Source organism: Felis catus, chromosome E2 (genome assembly GCF_018350175.1).
Source record: "Felis catus isolate Fca126 chromosome E2, F.catus_Fca126_mat1.0, whole genome shotgun sequence".
NCBI lineage: Eukaryota > Metazoa > Chordata > Mammalia > Carnivora > Felidae > Felis > Felis catus.
In genome coordinates this window covers 13364026-13385999 of record NC_058382.1, presented here as the reverse complement: position 1 = coordinate 13385999, position 21974 = coordinate 13364026, and the positions used below count along the sequence as shown (strand labels likewise).

The window sequence follows — 21974 nt, the reverse complement described above, 5'->3', positions numbered from 1 at the left end:
GACCGTGCCTGTCCGCTCCCTGGGCTCACCCTACCCTGAAATGGAGTCAGGCAACCCAGGACCCACAGGGACCAGGACCCAGGCTGCCCAGGGCTCAGGGCCCACGCATCCTTTGGAGCCCGGTCAGGATCCCTGACCCAGCATTGCCTCCAGGGGGCAACATAGGGACATGCAGGCAACACACAGGGAATTAAAATGTGAAGCTGGCTTTGTTTGCCTAAGGAGGTAGAGGAGCCTGATTTCGGTCTCTTTCTCCAAGAGACCCTTCTGAGTCCCTCCCATGTGGCTGTTCTGTCCTGCCCACTAGGACGAGTGGGGCCGAGGAGCACCCTGATCTGTCAGGGGTCCCTGTGCAGCCCCCACTCCTTGCCTGGCACCAGCCACAAGGGAGGCAGGGTGACCACAGGAAAGTCCCCCAGGCAGAGCACACGGGCTGCCCAGGACGCTCAGGAGCACACGGTCAGCCTCTCGGCCACAGTGCAGCCAGCAGACACGTAGAGGAAGGGTCTCCTTACGATCTTCCCTCGAGGATCAGGGAACCTCCCGCCACCGGACCTCCCCCCACCTCTTCTCTTCCCAGGACACACAGGAAACCGCCTGCACACCTGGAACCTGAGCTCCTGAGACACTTGGTCCCAGGTCTCGGTCCCTGGAAGCAGAGGCCGGGCTGGGGACACCCAGGGATGGAGAGTGGGTCCCTCACCAGTCATCTGGCAAGCATCCCTCACCCTGCTTGCCCTCTTCTCACCCTCAGAGCATTACTGTGACCTTGTTGCCAGGAGTCAATGCAACTTCCCCAGAGCATTTGAGAACACTGGGGGGACCCCGTGCCCCGCTGGGCTTCTCTGATACAGATGGAAAGAATCCCCTGGGTTTGGGGCCCCTGGGGCTCTGTGTGCGGTGCTGACAGACTGGAGGCCAGGACTCAGCAGAGGCCAACTCGGAGTAGGGAGGAGGCTCGTCCTCTGAGAGAACCAGGTCCCCGTCAGCCTGGCTATTCAACGTGTGCCTGGCCCAGGACAACCAGCCTCACCTGAGAGCTTGTTAGATGCGGACTCTCAGGTCCCCACCACACTGCTGAGTCAGGATGTGCATTTTACAGGCTCTGCAGACCCTCTGTGGGTGCAGGAAAGAAGGAGGTGGCCCCACTCCCACATCCTGGGGTCTCAGCCTGGCTGGCCATCTGCTGAAGCAGCATTTCTAGGGGTCACCAGGGCATTCGCGATCTTTAGAAAGTTCCACAGGTGATTCCGATGCCCGGTGGGGGTAACATCCCTGTGACAGAGTTCCTGGGGTAGCCCCTCGGGCTCCTGCTCTGAAGAGAAAAGCCACATGGGGAGGAGAGAGGGCTGCAGGGGGCTGACTGTGCGCCCCGACCCTGAGCTGCGGGGAGCGCCCAGGACACCAATGCCACAGGCTTGGGCTTGTCCACACAAGGGCATTGTGTGCGCACTCGCATATGGTGGGAAATCTCAGCTGAAGAGGGAGAGGCCTCAGCAGTTCGCAGGGAACCCAAACGTAGACGAAATGAAAGGGGAAAGAGACCAGGAGGGCAGGAGTGAGGGGAAGGGAGGGGAGGGGAGGGGGAGGGACCGGGCAGAGACCCCGCCCCTGCCCACGTGACCCGGCCAAGCGCTCCTGCCCCCAGAGGCGGCTCAGCACAGAGGGAGGAAGGACCACAGAGCCAACTTGTCGTGACAGCGGTGCTCCTGAGCATTTCTGGAGCCGAAGCTCTCCTCACAGAGGGAAGGACAGAGCAGGCAGCAGGCGGCATGGAGCCCCCCTCGGCCCTTCCCCGAGGAGGGCGTGTTCCCTGGCAGGAGCTCCTGCTGGCAGGTGAGAGGGACGATCCCCTGGGTTAAGGGTGAAAGGAAGAGAGAGACTGGCTGCAGTCTCCCAGGGGAGGATGGGGCGCCGAGAGGGGACATGGGAAGAGGGCAGGGCAGGGCAGGGCAGGACAGGGGGTTCCCGGCTCAGCAACAGGAAAATCTCATGATCTGGAAGAGGCGAGTGAGTGACGACGTGTTGTGTCCCAAGTTACTCATCACTGAGGACTGAATTTTGGAAACGATGTGAGCAACCAGGGACCCTAAACGCTGCGCCTCCCACCAACCTGAGATATTGACAGATCAATGCTGGGCCCTGGGAACACTCATTCATTCATCCACAGGTGTTTGCAGCCGGCCCCACCACTGGGGCACAACACAGATCAGAGTCCCTGCCCTCCCTGAGCACACTTCTCTGGGGAGGAAGACAGACGAGCAAAGACACAGAATGGGAGGTCGGGCATTGACAGGCCATGAAGGGAACAGAGCAGGGAAAGGTCAGAATGTGAAGACAGAGGGTCTTTAGAGGAGGCGGTGTGGGCAGGCCTCTCCCAAGGACCCCCTGAGTGTGAGCAGGTACCTGAGGGCAGTGAGGGAGTGAGCCCACGGACATCTGAGGGAGAGTACTGGAAACAGAGGAAATCACAAGTTCAGAAGCACTGAAGTCATGGCGGTCCTGCCGCTGACCTTGACCAGTAGGACACACACACACACACACACACACACACACACACACACACACGCTCACCCCTGCCCCCAAGGCTGAGCGATTAGGACCTGCTCAGTCTCCAGGGCCACATCTTTCCGTCCCAATACATAGGCCAAATATTGATCCAGGTCTTCTCTCTTCCCTCCTAGTCTCACTCCTAACCTTCTGGAACCCTCCCACCACTGCCCAAGTCACTGTTGAATCGGTGCCGCCCAATGCTGCCGAAGGGAAGGACGTTCTTCTGCGTGTCCACAATCTGCCTGCCAATCTTATAGGCTTTGGCTGGTTCAAAGGGACAACTATAGATCCCCGTAGGGAAATTGTATCATATGCAGCAGACTCACAAGAAATTACCCTAGGATTTGCACACAGCGGCAGAGAGACATTATATCACAACGGATCCCTGCTGTTCCAGAACATCAGCCTGGAGGACACAGGATACTACACCCTACAAGTCATAAAGAGGAATGTTCAAGTTGAAAGAGTAACTGGACAGCTCCGTGTATATCGTGAGTAATTCCTGTCACCTCTGATGTCGGGTGGAGTGAATTCTACCTCATACACACAGGATTGACAGGCCTGGACTGTGCCTCCCTTCCCTTCTGCACTGTGTCCCATGTGGGGTTTGAGCATTTAGTGCAGGACATACACAGTGGACACAAACTTCATAAGATCGGAATTCCTTCCTGGATTCCACCCCTAGCAGACATTCACTGCAAAAAGAAGGACCAGTCTGATGGGAGTACCTCAGCAGAGCCAGACTGATTCAGTCCAACCCCTTGGGCTCCTGCCTGTGATCATGCCTCTGAGAAAGACCCTGCAGGGCTCAGTCCGGGCCAGGCCTGAGGGGCCTCCTGGGTTCCTCATAGAGAAGCTCAGCTCAGAAAGCCCCTGCCCAGACCCCTGTCTCAGGGCTCCTGATTGCAATGATCATGGGGAGTCCGTGCCAAGGTTGGGTTTTGGCTTCCTGGCAGGGCTGACTGGGAGCAATGATTTCCTGCTGCCTGAGTCCTGAGATTCCTGAGCTGGTCACCAGCCAGGGCTCAGTCCCAAGAGCCACATCTGGGGAGGGGTAGAGCCTGGTCTTTCACCTGAGAGTTGGGGTGGAGAGCAGAGGTAGGCAAGGTCCCTTGGCCATTGTCTGACTGCCCTGGAGCTGTAGGAGACTCCAGAGGAAGGTCAGCACCCCCAGGGAGGAACAGAGGAGAGAAGATGCTTCTGGGTGCTCCTCCCGCACCAGGGATCAGGCCCAGGAGCTGTCTCTCATGAAGGCAAATAATAATAAATGTTTATTTGGGAAGCTCCTCTATACCAAGCCTTAGGCCAGGTAAGTGTGAAATATTTAAGGTTAATTACAGACAACATGGCAAGCCTGAGACCATTTACTTGACTTTATTGAGGGGAAACTGAGGCATGGGGTGATGCAGACATTGAATCAGAGTCACACAGACCATGAGCGGCAGGCAGATCACAATCCTATGAGGTTTGTCTGTAGCCACAGCCTGGACTTATCCACCCAGGGGGCCTTATTAGGCATCTGTGGACCCTGAGACCAGCTATTGGATCAGACCTTTCTTAGGGATCCACAGCTCAAAGTAGATTTTCTGGTCTGGGAAGTGAGAGCAAATGAGGAATTAATCTGTTTTTACTCAAGAACTAAATTACCTTCATCAACAATCAGAGTCAGTGCTGGGAATGCCCAGGCCTCCCCTCAGGTGGCCAATCCACAGCTCCCTACTTTGGACTTGGAATCACTTATTTGTTTCCTGTTATGTTGATGTCACTCCCATTGGAGTGTGAGGGAAAGGACTCTGCCTTCTCCTCCTACTGTATACCCCTAATTGGTACAGGCCCAAGAACTCCATTGCTGTTTCAGGAAGGAAGGAAGGAAGGAAGGAAGGAAGGAAGGAAGGAAGGAAGGAAGGGAGGGAGGGAGGGAGGGAGGGAGGGAGGGAGGGAGGGAGGGAGGGAGGGAGGAAGGAAGGAAGGAAGGAAGGAAGGAAGGAAGGAAGGAAGGAAGGGAGGGAGGGAGAGAGGGAGGGAGGGAGGGAGGGAGGAAGGAATGATTATTAGTCTCTTCAGAGCCTAGAGCCTGGATGCAGAGTCCTAGGAGGTTCTGGACAGGTTCTATTCCCTGTCCCTCTAGGGGCTGAGACCCATGTTCTATCCCTCTGACCACCAGCCCCCCGGGCCACTCCCAGAGAAGAGTCTTTGGTGTTGCTCAGCCATGAGAGTGTTTGCAGGGATGTGCTGGTCATGCCCCTGGGTCAGCTGTGGACTCTCAGTGCCTGGAGTCTTTGAAGTCACTTGTAACCCCCACTGCTCACAGCCTTGGATATTTCTGGTTCTCTGTTCCTTCTATGTCCCTCATCTTCTTCCTCTTCCTCCTTTCAGCTGGGACTCCCCCTGATCTGCATAACTTCCTTTACTCTTAAGCCTTCTCTGGATTCTTCTGCTAACATCTGTGGCCAGGCCCACCCTCCCAGGCAACAGTAAAGGATGCAGAAATCAGTCAGAACAGCAGCCTGATCACCAGGAGAAACGAGCTTTCGCCGTTCCCTCATCCAGGTCTCTTTCTCTCCATGATGCCAACAAGTGGAACCCGCCACATGTCAGGGACGTGTGACCCCTTGATCTACTTTCTTCTACATGACTCAACCAGGAAGTCAAAGACAGAAGGGCAGGTCTGCAGTCCCCAGCTCATGGGCTCATTTCACACTTTTTACTCCTGACTCACATCTTCATCCTGGTGAGGCTTCCGTTCCTCCCAGTGCTTCCTCCCAGGTGGGGCTGGCCAGACCCTGTGCCATCTGACTAGTTTACTGCCTATTTCACATGCACCTGGGTGCTCACGTGACACTTTTACCGTAGGGTGGGACCCTCTCACACAGTGAGACCTACCAGTCACTGTCCTTTCACTTGGATGCTGCCCAATTTGGATAAATTTGATCAAACTTATGTTTCCTGAGATCAAAAGAAAGCCACATGCAAGTATGGGTTTCTTTCCATTTTGCCTGACTGTCCATAGAAATTGGTGGCAAGGACCTCTTTCCTAAATTTACTAACGTAACACATATCATTTCTACTAATTTCGTATCATCCCTCCCTTTATATAAGAGAGACACCGCAGACTGTCTCCCAATCAATTCTGTTTCTTACCAGGACTCACATGCCTTTCTCTACCCAGGGAGTCACTGATTTTGAACCTGCTAGAACATCTTCCTTTGATCATGATGCGACCCTGACTGACTGCAGAACTTGGTCTACAACGTACAGTGCTCTCTAGAGAGATACTCCTAGAGAAACTGGTCTTAGATTTTTCGGGTATTAATAGTGATTTTCATATATGAAAACAATTTAACGTCTCAATTTTCCAACTCATAACTGTGTTTACAAATGGTCCATGGGGCCAAATACCCCCACCTCCACCCCACCATCTCCTACCATTCACCCCTTCTGCATTCGAAAACATCCACTTATATTTCAGGAAAGACCAATATGGTCCTCACTGCCCTCTGCAGTGGGGAAAAAAAGACTTTACAGACTGAGGGCAGAGCACATAGTTCTCTGCCAAAGCCAGCCAGGTCCTGCCTGTCCCCCCTTACTCTTTTCTGGGTCATTTCTAGTCTTGACTCTGCTCTACCCTGTGTGGAGTCACTGTCTCATGCCAGTCACCATGGAGCACTTCAGCAGGACTGCCTAACTTTGTGGCCCTGCAGCCTTAGTACTGGGCTGACCTCCAGGCTTGCCCCTGGTGTCCCTGGGTGTTACTCTTCTCAAATACCCTGTTCCAGGCCATGCTGCCCAGTGTTCTCCAGGGTTTCAAATTCTGGGAAGGCCCATAATTACCCATCTCCAGGATAACTGTGGAAAGCACGGCCTTGTGGAAAACACACGTAGGTTGGTTGGTGTGGGTCTGTGCAGTAGAAAGGGCCTCAGCACCTGTACTTTCCAGGTGAGGCCTCTGAGGTTGGTCAGACAGTCCACTGGTTAGGGAAGAACCAGGAGAGATCTGGGGTGGTCTCTGACTCCCTATCCTGTGTCTTCCACAACCAAACCCTGAGAAAGTCTGTCCTTGCTCTCAGACAGAGAGCAGGGGCCCTATGTTCTCTGAGCCCTCACATCTTCTTGCATTTGTCTTGAGATACACAGATCTGCTTTATTCTTAAGGACTCGTGTTGGCAGACAGATGAGAGAAGGCAGCTCTGATTGAAGATGCCTTTGGAGGAATCACAGGTACCACACAGGGCAATGTTCTCTCTGTTGTCTACACAGCGGAGTTACCCAAACCCAACATCACAAGCAACAACTCGGACCCTGTGGAGAACGTGGATTCTGTAGTATTAACGTGTGAACCTCAGACTCAGAACACAAGCTACCTGTGGTCAGTAAACAGTAAGAGCCTCCCGGACAGCGCCAGGCTGGAGCTGTCCCTGGACAACAGGACTCTCACTTTACATGGTGTCACAAGGAATGACACAGGACCTTATGAGTGTGAAACCTGGAACCCAGTCAGTGCCGGTCATAGTGACCCATTCACCCTGAATGTTCTCTGTGAGTAACTTGTATTCCTACATGGCCCAGGCTGCCAGCCCAAATCCACGCTGCCAGAGGCCAGGCCACATCTGTCCTTCTGGGGTCTGAGTACCTGACTCTCACCTAGACACCCAGGCTGGCCATGGCTTCTTATCTCAGGCAAACCTGGGAAGGCCCAGCCTAAGCCAAGACTAGGAGGGAACAGGCTGCTCCTCCCTGGGAGGGTCGATAGCCTATGAGAGGGAAACAAGTTAATATCTCAGACTCAGGCTCAGTGAACACAGGGGGCTTATGATTGGGACTATTTATTTATTTATTTATTTATTTATTTTTTAATTTTTATTTATTTTGAGAGAGAGTACATGAGCATTAGTGAGGTAGGGTCAGAGGGAGAAGGAGAGAGAATCCCAAGCAGGCCCCACCCTAACAGCACGGAGCCCTGACATGGGGCTCCATCCCACAAACCATGAGATCATGACCTGAGCTGAAACCAAGAGTAGGATGCTTAACTGACTGAGCCACCCAGGTGCCCTGGTTGGGGCTTTCTAAAACAGGGTTATGACCTAGCTCAGAGGGATACTGTGGACATTATACAGACCAGGATCTTCCCCTTCCCTTGGATTACATCACGTGTGGCTTTATTCTGTTTGCTCCAGATGGCCCGGATGCCCCCACCATTTCCCCCTCAGACTCCTATTACCGTCCAGGGGCAAACCTCAGCCTCTCCTGCCACTCAGCCTCTAACCCGCCTGCACAGTATTCTTGGCTTATCAATGGGAGCCCCCAGCCATCCTCACAGGAGCTCTTTATCCCCAACATCACTGTGAATGATAGTGGATCCTATACCTGCCTCGCCTATAACCCTGGCACTCGCCTCAATAAGTTCACGGTCAAGACTATCACAGTCTCTGGTAAGTGGATCCCTGGAGCATTTGCATCAAGCACTGTGGTGGAGATCTGTCTGGTTTTCAGAAAAGAGCCTAGAAGAAGTTAATTTGCATTTGCTTGCGACACAGATCTGTCCCTGAACTCTCCCATCACGTCTGCAGATGCTTCCTCCCCTTGCTCTCTGGTTTCTCATGGCAGATTTTGAGTCCAGCCTGGTATGTGGGAATAGGGTTCTCTCAGCCCCATGTAGTGGAGGGGGCTTACAGAGGGAGAAGGAGGGTTCTTTTTGCTACTGGCTCGTCCAATGACTGACTCTGCTGTAATGTCATCTGTGGTGGGACAGGAGAAGGTAGGTACATGAGAAGCCTCTCTGCAGTCTGGCCAAACTGTGCCACCAATTGCTCCAGAACCTCCCTCAGGTGAGGCTGCAGGGAAATGAGACAGAGCGAGCCTTGGTGCAGACGCCTCTGGGCTGTGTCCTGGTTCTGAAGTCTACCAGCTACATAACACTGGGTGACACCAGCACGTATGATACACCAAAGGAGGACAGTGAATAATGGTGCATAATTGAAAAGTAGGTGGATGAAGTCCCTACACGGGACAGAAGGAACAGTGCAAAAGTAGATCTTTATACATACAGCTAAGAGTACCAGCCTTTTGTTAAAATGTAACCATTACTCTAAACGTCTCCTCCCTGTAATATTCAACCCACAGGCCAGGAAGTAAAAATCTTATTCAGACTGAGAAATCCTTTAGGTTGGAACTTTTCCAGGTCCTAAGCTCACAAAGACTGGCTAGGCTGTTCTCATTTTCCAATTAATTATTTAACAAAAGGGAAATATCTTCCCTTTTTATGTAAAGCTCCCATACTAAAAAAGGTGCCTGATCTTTTCAGAAAACTCTAGAAAGGGTCACACAAAAGCCACTGGGTAAAAAATTCCACCTGCTGATGGGGATGCTGGACATGGGCTAAGAGGTGTGAGGTGCTGATGTCCAGGCAGACCAGACAGATGACTGAGGCCCAGAGGGGGACCTGAAGGTCAGACGGGGAGGCACAGCCCCCTCCTTATAGATCGCCACCTGAACAAAGACACTCATTCTTCTGCAGACATCAGGGCCATCCTCTGGGGCACCTTTACAGAGCCCAGTGGGGCCCTCGGAGTGGCCGAGACCTTGGAAGAAGGAGCATGGCCCCAGGCCCCCTCTCATTCTGTCACCTCCTCTGTTTCTCCACAGAGCCAGTGTCCCAGCCCTCCATCAACATCAGCAACACCACAGCCACAGAACATAAGGACTCTGTGGTCCTGACCTGCTCTACAAATAACACAGGGGTCTCCATCTGGTGGTTCTTCAATAACCAGAGTCTAAAGCTCACGGAGAGGATGAAGCTGTCCCCAGACAACAGCACCCTCACCATAGACCCTGTCAGCAGGGAAGATGCCGGGGATTATCAGTGTGAGGTCTCCAACCCAGTCAGTTCCAGCAAAAGTGACCTCGTCAAGCTGAATGTGGAATGTAAGTGACACCTTACATCCGTAAGGTGAATGTAAGTAACACCGTGTTCCATCTTCCTGGGAAGAATCCTCACCAATGATGTGCAAAATGGATAGAAGTCACAGGGGGCAGAATAGCAATCAAGAGACCATTTCAGTAAACAGAATGGCAAAGTGGTTAAAAGCTAAGTGTCTGAATCAAATATACTTAGTTTCTTATCCTGGGTCTGGCATTTACTCTTGTGACCTTGCACAAGATTCTTTCTTCCCCTCTGTTACCGTGTGTGTGTGTGTGTGTGTGTGTGTGTGTGTGTGTGTGTGGCAAAATATACGTAAGGTTTACCATTTAACAATTTTAAGCATACAGTTCAGTGGCATTAGGACATTCATATTGTACAACCATTACTACTACCCATTTCCAAAACTGTTTATCTTCCCGTGTGAAAACTGTTCCCATTAAACAATAATGTCCCATGCCTGACCTTAACCCCAGTAACCACTATATCCTACTTTCTGTCTCTATGAATATGACTATTCTAAGTACCTTGTATAAATGTAATCATAACAAAATTTGTTTTTTGTGTGTCTGGCTTTTTTCACTTAGCATAATGTCTTCAGGGTTCATCCGTTTTATAGCATATATCAGAATTTCTTTCCTTCTTTAAGGCTGAATAATATTCCCTTGTATGTATGTATCACATTTTGTCTATGATTTATCTGCCTGTGAACTTTTGCATTTTTCCACTTTTTGGATGTTATAAATAATGTTTCTATGAACATGGGTATACAAATATCTGTTCGAGTCCCTGCTTTCATTTCTTCGGCATATATACCCAGAAGTGGAGGTGCTGCATCAAATGGTAATTCCTTGTTCAATTTTTTGATGAACTGCCATTCCATTTTCCACAGTGACTGCACCATTTCACAAAGAATGCAAAGAAGTTCCAGTTTCTACGCACTGTGTCAACACTTGTTTTCTGTTTTGTTTTGTTTTGTTTTGTTTTGTTTTAAATAATAGCCATTCTAATGGGCATGAGGTGGTATCTCATTGTGGTTTTGATATGTATTTCCCTCATGATGAGTGATGTTGAGCATCTTTTCATGTGCCTGTTGTCTATCTGGGTGTCTTCTTTGGAGAAATGTCTGTTCAAGTCCTCTGACCATTTTTAAAATATTTATTTACTTTTGGGGAGAGCGTGAGTGGGGGCGGGGGGTAGAGAGGGGACAGAGGATCTGAAGGAGGCTTTACACTGACAGGCTGACAGCAGTGAGCCTGATATGGGGCTTGAGCTCATGAACCACAAGATCATGACCTGAGCTGAAGTCAGACACTCAACCAACTGAGCCACCCAGGTGCCCCATCCTCTGCCCATTTTTTGAGTAGGTTTTTTGTTGTTATTGAGTTGTAGTTCTCTATTATGGATATTAACCCCTTATGGCCTATATGATTTATAAATATCTTCCCCCACCCAGGGGGTTGTCTTTTCACTTTGTTGATAGTGTCCTTTGATGCATAAAAGGTTTTAATTTTAATTGAAGTCCAGTTCACTTATTTTTTTCTTTTGTGGCCTGTGCTTTTAGTGTCATATCCAAGATGTCATTGCCAAATCCAGAGTCATGAAGCTTTCACCCTGTGTTTTCTTCTAAGAGTTTTTATATAATTCTAACTCTGACATTTAGGTCTTTGAGTTAATTTTTCATATATGATATTAAGTTGGGGTTCAATTCTTTTGCATGGACATCTAGTTTTCCCAACACCCATTTGCTGAAAAGACTGTCTTTTCTCCATTGAATGGTCTTGGCACTCCTGTCAAAAATCCTGTGACCATGTATATCAGGGTTTATCTCTAAAATTTCTATTCTGTATTATTGGTCTATTTGTTTGTCTTTATGCTAGTACCACACTGTTTTTATTACTGTAGCTTTGTAAGCTTTGTGGTAACTTGAAAATTGGGAAATATGAGTCCTCCAGCTTTGTTCTTTCTCAAGATTGTTTTGGATATTTGGGGTCCTTTGAAATTCCATATGAATTTTAGGATAGATTTTTCTATTTATGCAAAAAAAATGTCACTGGGATTTTTTTTATCAGGATTGCATTGAATCTGTAGTCACTTTGAGTAGTACTGTCATCTTAATAATATTAAGTCTTCCAATCCATGAACATGAAATGTCTTTCCATTTATTTATGTCTCTAATTTCTTTCAGCAATGTTTTGTAGTTTTTCAGTGTATGAGTCTCTCACCTCCTTGGTTAAATTAATTCCTAGTATTTTATTCTTTTCGATGCTGTGGTAAACAGAATTATCTTAATATCCTTTTTGGATTATTCATTGTTAGTATATAGGAATACAACTGATTTTTGTGTGTTGATTTAGTATCTTGCAACTTTGCTGTATTTATTAGTTATAACAGCTTTTTTTGTGGAATCTTTAGTGTTTTCTATGTTCATGTCCTCTGTGAACAAAGATCATTTTATTTCTTTCCAATTTGGACACTTTTTTTTTCTTTTTTCTTTTTTCTTTTTTTTTGCCTAACTATTGTTCTGGCTAGGACTTTCAATGCTATTTTGGATAAAAGTGACAAAAGCAGGCATCCCTGTCTTGTTCCTAATCTTAGAGGAAAAACATCTTACTCAATGTCTTTCACCATTGAGGAAGATGTTGGCTGTGGGTTTTTCATATGTGGCCGTTACCATATTGAGAAAGTTTCCTTCTATTCCTAGTTTGAGGGTTTTTATCATGAAAAGATGTCAACATCTTTGGCTGAATGCTTTTACTAACTCAATCTCCTTACTAGTTATAGATCTATTCAGATCTTCTATTTCTTCATGATTCTATCTTGGTCAATTTTGTGTTTCCAGGAATTTGTCCATTTCATCCAGGTTATCTAATTTGTTGGCATACAATTATTCATAGTACCTATAATATTTATTATTTTATAATACTTATTATTTCTATAAAATTGACAGTAATTTCCCGCACTTTCTTTTCTCCCCCCAACTTTCAATTCTGATTTTAGTAATTTAAATCTTCTTTTTCTTTTAAAGTCAATCTAGTTAAAGGCTTGTCAATTTTGTTAATCTTTTTTGAAGAAACAATTTTTGGTTTCATAGATTCTCTCTATTGTTTTTCTAGTCACTATTTTATTTTCCTCATTCTAATCCTTATTATTCCCTTCCTTCTGCTAGCTTTGGGTTTAGTTTGTTTTTCTTTTTCCAGTTTCTTACACTGTACAGTTAGGTTATTGATTTGAGGTCTTCTTTTTTTAATGTAAGTATTTGCAATTACAAATTTCTTGCACAAGATTCTTAATTTCTCTGAGCCTAATATTCCTCAACTGAAAGTGGTAATAAGAGTACTTGCTTCATGGTATTGTTTTAAAGATTTAATATAACAATTAAACCCTTAGCAAAAATGCTATGCCCAGAGGAAATGTTCCATAAGTGTTAGCTGCCATTATTACTACTATTATCACTAGCTTCTACAAAGTCAGGTAGTCCTAAAGTCAAATCCCAGATCCATCTTTTACTGGCCATATGACTTTGGATAAATTATTCACTACTCTCAGCCTCAATGTTTTTAATCTGCAAAATGGAAATAGTGTCTATCTGAAAGGGTTATTATATGAATCAAATGAGTCAACAGTAAAGTACTTACCACAGAGCCTAGCACATAGTAAGTACCCCATAACAGTAGCTAACATTTATATACAGGCTTGAGTTGACTGGTAAGGACAACAGAAATAAAAAAGAAGAAACAGATGTGAACAGTACTATATATGGGTATGGAAAGCATTATGCAAAAAAGCCATTGGGACATAGTTACTGACTGAACGTGGAAAAGGAAAAAAAGGAGTTGAGTGCAAAGTTTCAAGCCTGTTACGTTAGTTTTTATCCCCTGAGATGCAGCTAAAGTGGGATTACTTATTTATTTATATTTATTGAGAAAAATATTTACTTATTTATTGGGGAAACATGCCTGTGAGGGAAAGTAAGCAGGAGTGGGTGGAGTCTGGTGCCACACCTGAACACAGAAAAATGTGCGACCATGAAAAGATGGGAAGTTATACAAAAATAGCAATCAATCTTTCTCACATTTCCAAGGCCTTCACAATATCTGAGTGCAGAAGGGCCAGGATGGAATTGAGGCAAGCCTCATCACCAGCCTACAATACAGTGAGAGAAAAAAAAATGACGGATGAAGTCAGCTAATCACCTCACAGCAAACTTCCCACAGAAAATGTATTCCTTGAAGGAACGAGTGGAGACCACTGCATGTTAAGAGTGGTCCCCTGGGGGACCCCCACTGTCAAATAATGTCACCCTCATTCATTCTTCTCTCTTCTTTCCCTGACAGATGATTTCACACAACAAAGCTCTGGCCTCTCCGCTGGGGCTATTGCCGGCATCGTGATCGGAGTCCTGGCCGGGGTTGCTCTCATAGCAGCCCTGCTGTACTTTCTGTGTAACAGAAAGTCTGGCGGGTATGATGGCCCTTCCCCATTGTTCTGTTTTCTCCAAGGCTAACTGCCATGCTTGGGAGAGGGAAGGAGACTTCACCTCTGTCTCTGGGCCTGGATCTACTCCTCCTCCTTTCTAAACCCCTGCTTCTGGGCACTAATTCCTGTGGATCTCTTCTCCATGCTTCCTGCACCCCACTCTCTCTTGGACATGGTAATTCCCATCCCCATCTTGTTTAGAGGGGGCAGATCCCGTTATACTTCTGTCTCCCAGTCAGGGAAGCCAAGGCCCAAGAAGGAAACAAATGAGAAAATGAAAGGAGGAACAGGAGAACGGGAGTCACATGCTCTGTTGACAGTAGTAGGAGGGAGGGATAGGACAGGAGGACAAGCTAAGAAGAGGTGCAAACAGCCAAAGGCCTCTTTGGGCAATAAGTGAAATGAGACAGAAAACAGCATCTACCTACAAAAGAGGAAAGGTGTCAGCGTACAGGCAGGCTCATATGCAGTTGATAAAGAATGGACCTAAATGTGGACATCCAGCAAACAGGACAGGAGTAAAGCCTAGAGGAGACCGTGGGTACACAAGAAAGAGGCCCTAAGAGGGAAGGCAGTATAATCCAGGTATAAATGAACACTGAGGAGCCCCAAGGAATTACCTGCTGATGATGTCCTTCCTAATTCAAGGAGCAAAGATCCTATGCTTGGGAATAGCAGTCACACTGTCTGATATTTATTTAGGACAAGTGACCTGCGTGATCTCACAGAGCACAAACCCTCAGCCTCCAACCACAGTAAGTAAAGCCACTCACCCAGTGAGACCTGACACGTTCCACCACGTGCCCCGCCCCATCAGTGAATCCTGGATTCCCGAACTACTCAGTACCTTCTGAATTTTTAGAAGGGATTTCCATTTCCCAACCTTAGGTTGGCATAGGTCCTCATACCCTTCTAGCCACAAAAGATTCCCCTGAGACACAGCCCTGGGAGAGACGCTCACTCCACCCGGGCCAGGCAGGCCTGCATAAGATGGACATGTTTCCAGGAGCCATTTCCTCACCCATAGTCCTCCCCCTCCTGCCTCTATGATGGATGTGGGCATTCTCCTTTGGTGAGACTCTCCCTGTCTTGTGGTGCTCTGGGTACTGTGGGCCTCCTTGCCACTGAAGCTTGTTGCTGAGAAATACATCTGGGCAAAAAATCAAGGCCTTGTGAACTGGAAGAAATTTTCAGAAGTGGACTAAGGCCTTCTGGGCTCTACTCTTGCCCCCCCTCTGGTACTAATGCCCTGGGTGTGGACCACAGACACTGAGGAAGTGAATTCCTCAAGCCATCATAGGCTACCTCCTTACCCTACCCTGCTCCCACCTGCCAGCTCCTTCAGCTAGAAATCATGAGAGCTTAGGAACCCCACACACATCTCCACCTTCCAACCCCTGTTCCAAGGCCATAAATCAGCTTTGCATTTTCATGGATTGATAACTCTTCCTTTGCTTCCCCAGGTCAGGACCACTCTGACAATGTGCATAACAAGGTAAGCACAGCCAGTTTCACTGGCTCATTTTCTCATGGAAATATCTCTGTGTAGAATAGGTTATTTTTTGTAATGTTCATTTATTTTTAAGAGAGAGAGAGAGACAGAGTGTGTGTGCACGTGCGTGCACTTGCCTGCACAAGTAAGGAAGGAGCAAAGACAGAGGCAGAGAGAGAAAATCCTAAACAGGCTCCTCGCTGTCAGCATAGAGCCTGACGAACCCCGTGACATGAGATCATGACCTGACTCAAAATCAAGAGTCGGACACTTAAACGAATGAGCTACCCAGGTGCCCCTAGAATGGGTTATTCTTGAAAACACAAATGTGAGATCAAGTTTGGGTCAAAATTCCTCAAAATGGTAACAAACAAAGGAGTACTGGTTAATTATTCCCTTGAGTCTACCTCATTGCCAGAACGTGGACTTTGGAATTAACCTCATCCTCTGTTTAAATCCTGGCTCTGGCTCTCAGTAACTCTGTGACCTTGGACAAGTAACTTAAGCTCTTTGAGCCTTGGCTTTGTCATCTGTAAAATGGGCATGCTGCCTACTTCAAAGAGAAGTTGAAGGAATTAAATGAGATGGCAAATGGAAAGCACCCAGCACAATGCCCAGCATAAGTCACTAAGCCGTTCTCCCTCCTCTACCTCCACTGACCCTGCTCTTACCAACAGAGTACAGTGTCCATTCTGGTGGGTCTGAGGTCTTGGTTCTTTACTTTATAATAATTTTACCACATTTTTCTCATCTTAACCCTTCAGTAGAATATACACATATATCAAAAGGTGCTTAAAATCATAAATGCATTTTAACCATGTGTAAATTTTCATGAGTTGAACACAAGCAGCACCCAGATCAAGAAACAAACCATCCCTACCCCCCCAAACACCCTCCAGCTCTGGACTTCTTCCAGAAAGTAACCACTATCCTCACTTCCAGTGCACTGGATTACTTTTGTCTGTTTATGCTCTTACATAATGAACAACACAGTATATCCTTGTATGTGTCTAGCTTCTTTCATTCAAAATTGTTTTGTGAGATTCATCCATATCCTTTTATGCATTTGTAGCTTGTCCATTCTCTTTGCTGTATCATCGCATCTCACTATGAATATTATAATCTACCTCTTCTAATGATCACTTTACAGGATGTTAGCAAGCAGAGTAGTAATGGGTAATAAAAGCCCTTCTCCAAAACTAAAGGTTTCAAAGTGGTGATAGCACGTGGTGCTCAATCACACGACACAAGGTGAGAGCCTGACCTATGACACTGATTGAACTGACCACACTGTTCATGCCTTTCAGACTGATGAAGTTGCATATTCTTCCCTGAACTTCAATGTCCAGGCACCACAGAAATCAGCGTCAGCCTCCCCACCCCTAACAGCCACAGAAACAGTGTATTCAGAAGTCCAAAAGAAGTAATACCTTCTGTCCTGCTCTCTGCGCTGCTGACTCCTTCCCAAGCTCCTCATCCCCATCACTAGGAGACCCTTTTCCCCTCAGGGAAAAGGGGACGAAGCCTCTTTCCCCACTTCACTCCCTAACTGAGGCACCTGCAGGCTGCCTGGTTACAGCCCCTCCCTTCAGTGTCAATAGACGAAAAGGTACATCCGGGATTCCTAGGAAACCCAGCCTTCCTAGTCATTGAAATTTGGCAAAGTTAGATCTTGGGCGGTTGCCAGAACTTTTGCCCCTCCCAAGTTTTCCTGACCTAAACTTGTTTTAAACTTACTTATTCAGGGCACAGTCATTCCTTCCCACCCCAGTCCTGCCCTATTGGAGTCTAACTTGAATTTGCCGTACGTAACCTTGTGAATTACGTCCTGATCCACTGAAATGCATGTGCCAGAAAAGAAGAGAGGAAAGAAGTAAAAGTAAAAGCTTCTGTCTCCCCAAAGCCCAGTGTGAACCCACCATACACGGGCAAACGAATATATAACCAATGCTGAACTGGCAAATTCTCCACCTTTGTCTACTATCAGAGTTGTCTACCAGGGCCTAAACACCTTGCTGCTTGACTAGAATGCCACCAAAGCCATTTGGCAAGCCTGTTTTCAGAGAACCCACTGGAAGCAATTAGGGAAATTATTTGCCAAGGTCCACAGGCAATTCCTAATGAAAATGCCCCACAAATGCAATATGTTTCACAACTTTATGGGCTTTATTCAAGGAAATATTCACAGAAGGAGGGCTTATAGCTTCAGAGAACATTCGCCTCTTAACAGACAATCAGCTGGGAATTTGGGAGAGGAGTCAGAGGAGCCACCCTTCAGAGATTATTTAAATAATTGTTAAAGAATGCCCAATTTGGCATATTGTTTTTTTTTCCCTTTTCTCTGAGACATTCTGCCATTTTAGTTTTTGCATCTGTTAGTTTATGTGAAAGGGGCTATTTTTACTTAGCTTATCTATATAAGCTAATCTGCCTGCCTTAGGGGAAAGAAGCCGCCAAACCCACAAGTCCCCTTGGCCAGGAGTTGCTCAAGGCATTTATGTCTGGGGCTCTTTTGTGGCTAGATGGGTCTAACTCAGTTTCCCACCATCTCAGGCCAGTCTTCAACCACCATTCCATTCCACGGGGGTCTCTGCTGTGCGTGGTGTCTGTCCCACTCACTTTCTCAGGAGACCCGGCCTCTGCTAAGGTGCGTTTGGTCCTTGACAAGTGGGGATGCCCTGAAGGGAACACACTCAAGCCCCTGCTGGCATTGTTTACACCCTGGAAAGCTGCACTTGTGCTGATGCTCCTGGGAACCCGGGCTGTGAGAGGTTAGGACAGGGGAGGGTGGTAACTGGGCCAGAGGCTTCTTGAACAGCCTCTGAAATGTTTTCTCCCATGGGGTCAAGTCCCAGTGTGCAGAACAGAAAAGAAGAGCCGGAGGAGAGTCAATGCACTTCCCATCCAGCCTCCCTCTAAGCAGACGGGAGTCTCTTTGGGGCTGTTGAGAAAAGGCTTTTATTCTGTATTGATTACTTGATGTCATGCTGTGTCTAAGATGCCCCTCAAAGAGGGCTAGTTGGGAATTCTCTGTACTCAGGTACCTCTTTCAAGGGTTTTCTAACCCTCACACAGTCTATTTATACTTCCCCTCATCTATGCTACTCTGTGTTATTTAATTTTGCCTGGCTAGGGCCACTTCTGAATTATTTGTGAAACTTGCTCTATATTTATAATAAAAATTATAAATTAGACAAAAACATGCTGCCGTTGATACTACTTGAGACAATATCTTCTTTACAGGAGGAAGAAAGAGAAATTGCTGAGTCAGAGCAAGCCCAAGTCTATAGATATTTGATCTAGTGATCAGAAAATTAGCTCACGTCATTTGTATGCCTGCTAACAAAGTGAGTCTATCTAGAAACAACAAGCCATAGCTTCAACCTTCCCAGAAGAAACTGCCGATTTTCTTCTGGGTAAGAAGATGATTTCATGAGTCAAAGATCTCCCGGCCTCTTTATTAGGGACAAGTAACACTTCCTGCACAGGTGTCTCCGGTGAATCAGAGGCAGCTGAATACAGCTTTTACTCACAGAGTCTCCACAGGCCCAGGCACACAGGCACCTCCAGAGTCCCTAGTTCCTTCTTTCTGCCCCCTTGGGAGGTCAGAACTCTCCTAACCTGAATACCCTTCATTTACTAATCCCACTAAGTGTTAGCCTATTATCTCATTTCCTTCACTTCCAAGCCATGGAAACATGTGCTGCACTCCCCTCTCCTCATCATCTGGTTTCTCCTGGCCCCTCTGCACCCAAGACCTCTAGAGGCAGCATGAAGTCAGTGTCCATCCTTGGACAACTTTTCACTGTCCTCACATTGTTCACTTCTACAATGTCTAAGACCCACTTTTCTACAACACCTAAGGCATCACAGACAACTTTTCCTTCTTGGGCATTCTCTTCCTCCCACCCCCCACCCGTGCGTTGCACCCCACACCAGATCTAGTAGTGGGACGCCAACTGTCCACCTCCACACCACCCTCTTCCACAGCCTCGAGGACCTCTCCAGAGACGGTTCGTGCATCTGTCTCTCTAGCCCCTACTAGAGAGGGCTGTTTCCCAGATCTCATGACACTAACATCCAAACTCCTTATGAAATTCCCCCTCATTTAAACCGGGTCTCCCCCTCCCAACCCCACAGCTCACTCACCTCTCTCTGCGCCACCCCTATTTCCTCAGACCTTGCTCTTTTATTTCCCAGATTCGATACATCATCAAAGCCTGATGATTCTTTAACACCTCTCCATACCTTGTTCGCTCCATTCCCATGACCCTGAACAACCCAGACCATGTGAGCTCTGTTCATGCTCTTGAGGAGCTCCTTCAGGATCCCTGTTCTGAAGAAATAGCAAAAAAGCCAAACACGGTCCGTCCAAACTCAAAGTGAGATACCAAGAGACTAAGAACAAAAAACAGACAAGAAAGTCTGGCCCATTTCCTTCTAGCCTGTAGATGTCTGAGTCACAGATACTCTGATTGTCCTCACACCTTTAGTAACATTCACAAGCACTGACAGCAGCAAGCATCTGAGTCAGTCCCTAACTAAGGGGACCAGAAACCAAAAGCCACCCCAAGAAACCAACCAACTATGGCAGTAAGGTTACACGAATTCTACTTATGTGCATAGATTTCTGATGAGTCATTCATTCAGTAAACATTTATTGAGGATTTACTATATGTCAAGCACTAAGCCAGGTGCTAATGAGAACACGGAGATTAAAAACTAAAGCCCTTATTTGGATTTTTATTCAAACAACTCTGCTTTAAAAAAGGGGGGGTGGGCAAAGGAAGAAATAAAGGAACAAAAATAGCAGAAGGAAAGAGAAGGAAAGGGAGAGAGAAAATTAGGAGATAATTACAGAAATCTGAACAGTGAATATTTTATGATATTGAAGAAGTACTCATTTTTAGTGCAATAATGGTATCGTGGTTATGTTTTTTGTAAAGATACCTTATATTTTAGTAATATAATTGAAATCTTAATAAAATTATTTGATGTCTGAAATTTGCTTCAAAATATCCCAGTTTGAGGAGGGGAGTATAAATGAAACAATACTGGCCATGAAATAATTGCTGGAGCTGCACAATGAGTACATGTAGATACATTTTATTATTAGCTTTATTTTTGCAACTATTTGAAATTTTTCATAAAAAAAAAAAAAGTCCCTGCTCTCCAGAAGCTCATAACACAAGGAATCAGATATTCCAACAAATACACTACTGTGTAGTTTAACAAAATTTGACAGAGTGCTATTCAAACTCCAAGGAAAGTGACTGCCCGCCTGAGATAGGCAACAGAAATCAGAGAAGATGTCAAAGGAGCATCCTCTGCTTGACCAGAGTCTTTTAGAAAAAGTATTAGAGGCAAAAGGGCAAACAAGTGGTACAAAGGCATGCAAATGTGAAGCAGCAGCATTCCTGCGTACTCTTTGGATGACCATGTTACTTAGGAGCACATATTCTGGAGCCAGACCACCTGGAGGTCCTGCTCCTGAGGGCCTACTCTGAGACATCGGTCAAGCTACTTGTAACGTCTCTGTGCCTCAGACTCTTTACCCATAAAACAGGGATTATAACAATACATACTTCACAGGGCTATTGTCAGGAGTCAATGAGTTAGTACATGTGTAAAATGCTTAGAAGACAGTAGGCAAACAATAAATGTTAGCTGCAAGATATAAAATTAATATACAGAAATCTATTGCATTTCATTATATAATAGCAAAGTAGCAAAAAAGAGAAATTAAGAAAATAATCCTATTTACAATGGCATCAAAAGGAATAAAATACCTAGGAATAAATTTAACAAAGGAGGTGAAAGACCTGTACTCTGAAAACTTTAAGACACTGATGAAAGAAATTGAAGACACACATAATTGGAAAGATATACCACGTTCGTGAATTGGAAGAATTAATACTATTAAAATGTCTATACTGCTTGAAGCAATCTACAGATTCAATGCAATCCCTATCAAAATACCAATAGTATTTTCCATAGAACTAGAATACATAATTCTAAAATGTGTATGGAACCACAAAATACCCCAAATAGCCAAAGCAATCTTGAGAAAAAAGAACAAAGCTGGAAGTATCATGATTTCAAACAATACTACAAATCTACAGTAATTAAAACAATATGCTACATGCACAAAAATAGACACATAGATAAATGGGATGTAATAAAGAACCCAGAAATAAACCCATGTTTATATGGTCAATTAATCTACAACAAAGGAGACAAAATGGGGAAAAGACAGTCTCTTCAATAAATAGTGCTGGGAAAACTGGACAGCTACATACAAAAGAATGAAACTGGACCACTTTCTTACACCATACACAAAAAACTCAAAATGCATTGAAGACCTAAACTTAATACCTGAAACCCTAAAACTCCTAAAAGAAAACATAGCCAGTAATCTGTTGGATATTAGCATTAGCAATATTCTTCTGGATCTGCCTCCTTGAGGCAAGGGAAACAAAAGCAAAAATAAACCGTTAGGACTACATCAAATCTTTTGCACAACAAAGGAAACCA

General features: G+C 46.2%; 1 protein-coding gene and 1 long non-coding RNA gene across 5 annotated transcripts in view; one reads left to right on the top strand and one right to left on the bottom strand.

Moving 5' to 3' along the window:
- Positions 1 to 21974, bottom strand: part of LOC109494790 — a 100775-nt gene that overhangs the window by 24928 nt on the left and 53873 nt on the right. The gene's annotated exons all lie outside the window — the stretch shown is intronic.
- CEACAM1 (CEA cell adhesion molecule 1) lies at positions 1633 to 18640 on the top strand. Of its 3 annotated transcripts, none has more exons than XR_002149838.3 (9): positions 1633 to 1836; positions 2685 to 3044; positions 6811 to 7089; positions 7728 to 7982; positions 9196 to 9474; positions 13807 to 13933; positions 14597 to 14703; positions 15412 to 15443; positions 16748 to 16830. XR_002149838.3 is itself a non-coding variant. In XM_011289901.4 (9 exons), the coding sequence occupies exons 1-9, from the start codon at positions 1773 to 1775 to the stop codon at positions 16865 to 16867; spliced, it is 1569 nt and encodes a 522-aa protein (XP_011288203.2). In that variant the 5' UTR covers positions 1635 to 1772; the 3' UTR covers positions 16868 to 18640. The 3 variants fall into 3 exon arrangements, 2 of the variants coding, with proteins under 2 accessions (XP_011288204.2, XP_011288203.2); XM_011289901.4 differs by having other exon boundaries at positions 1635 to 1836; positions 14651 to 14703; positions 16748 to 18640; XM_011289902.4 differs by lacking the exon at positions 14597 to 14703 and having other exon boundaries at positions 1634 to 1836.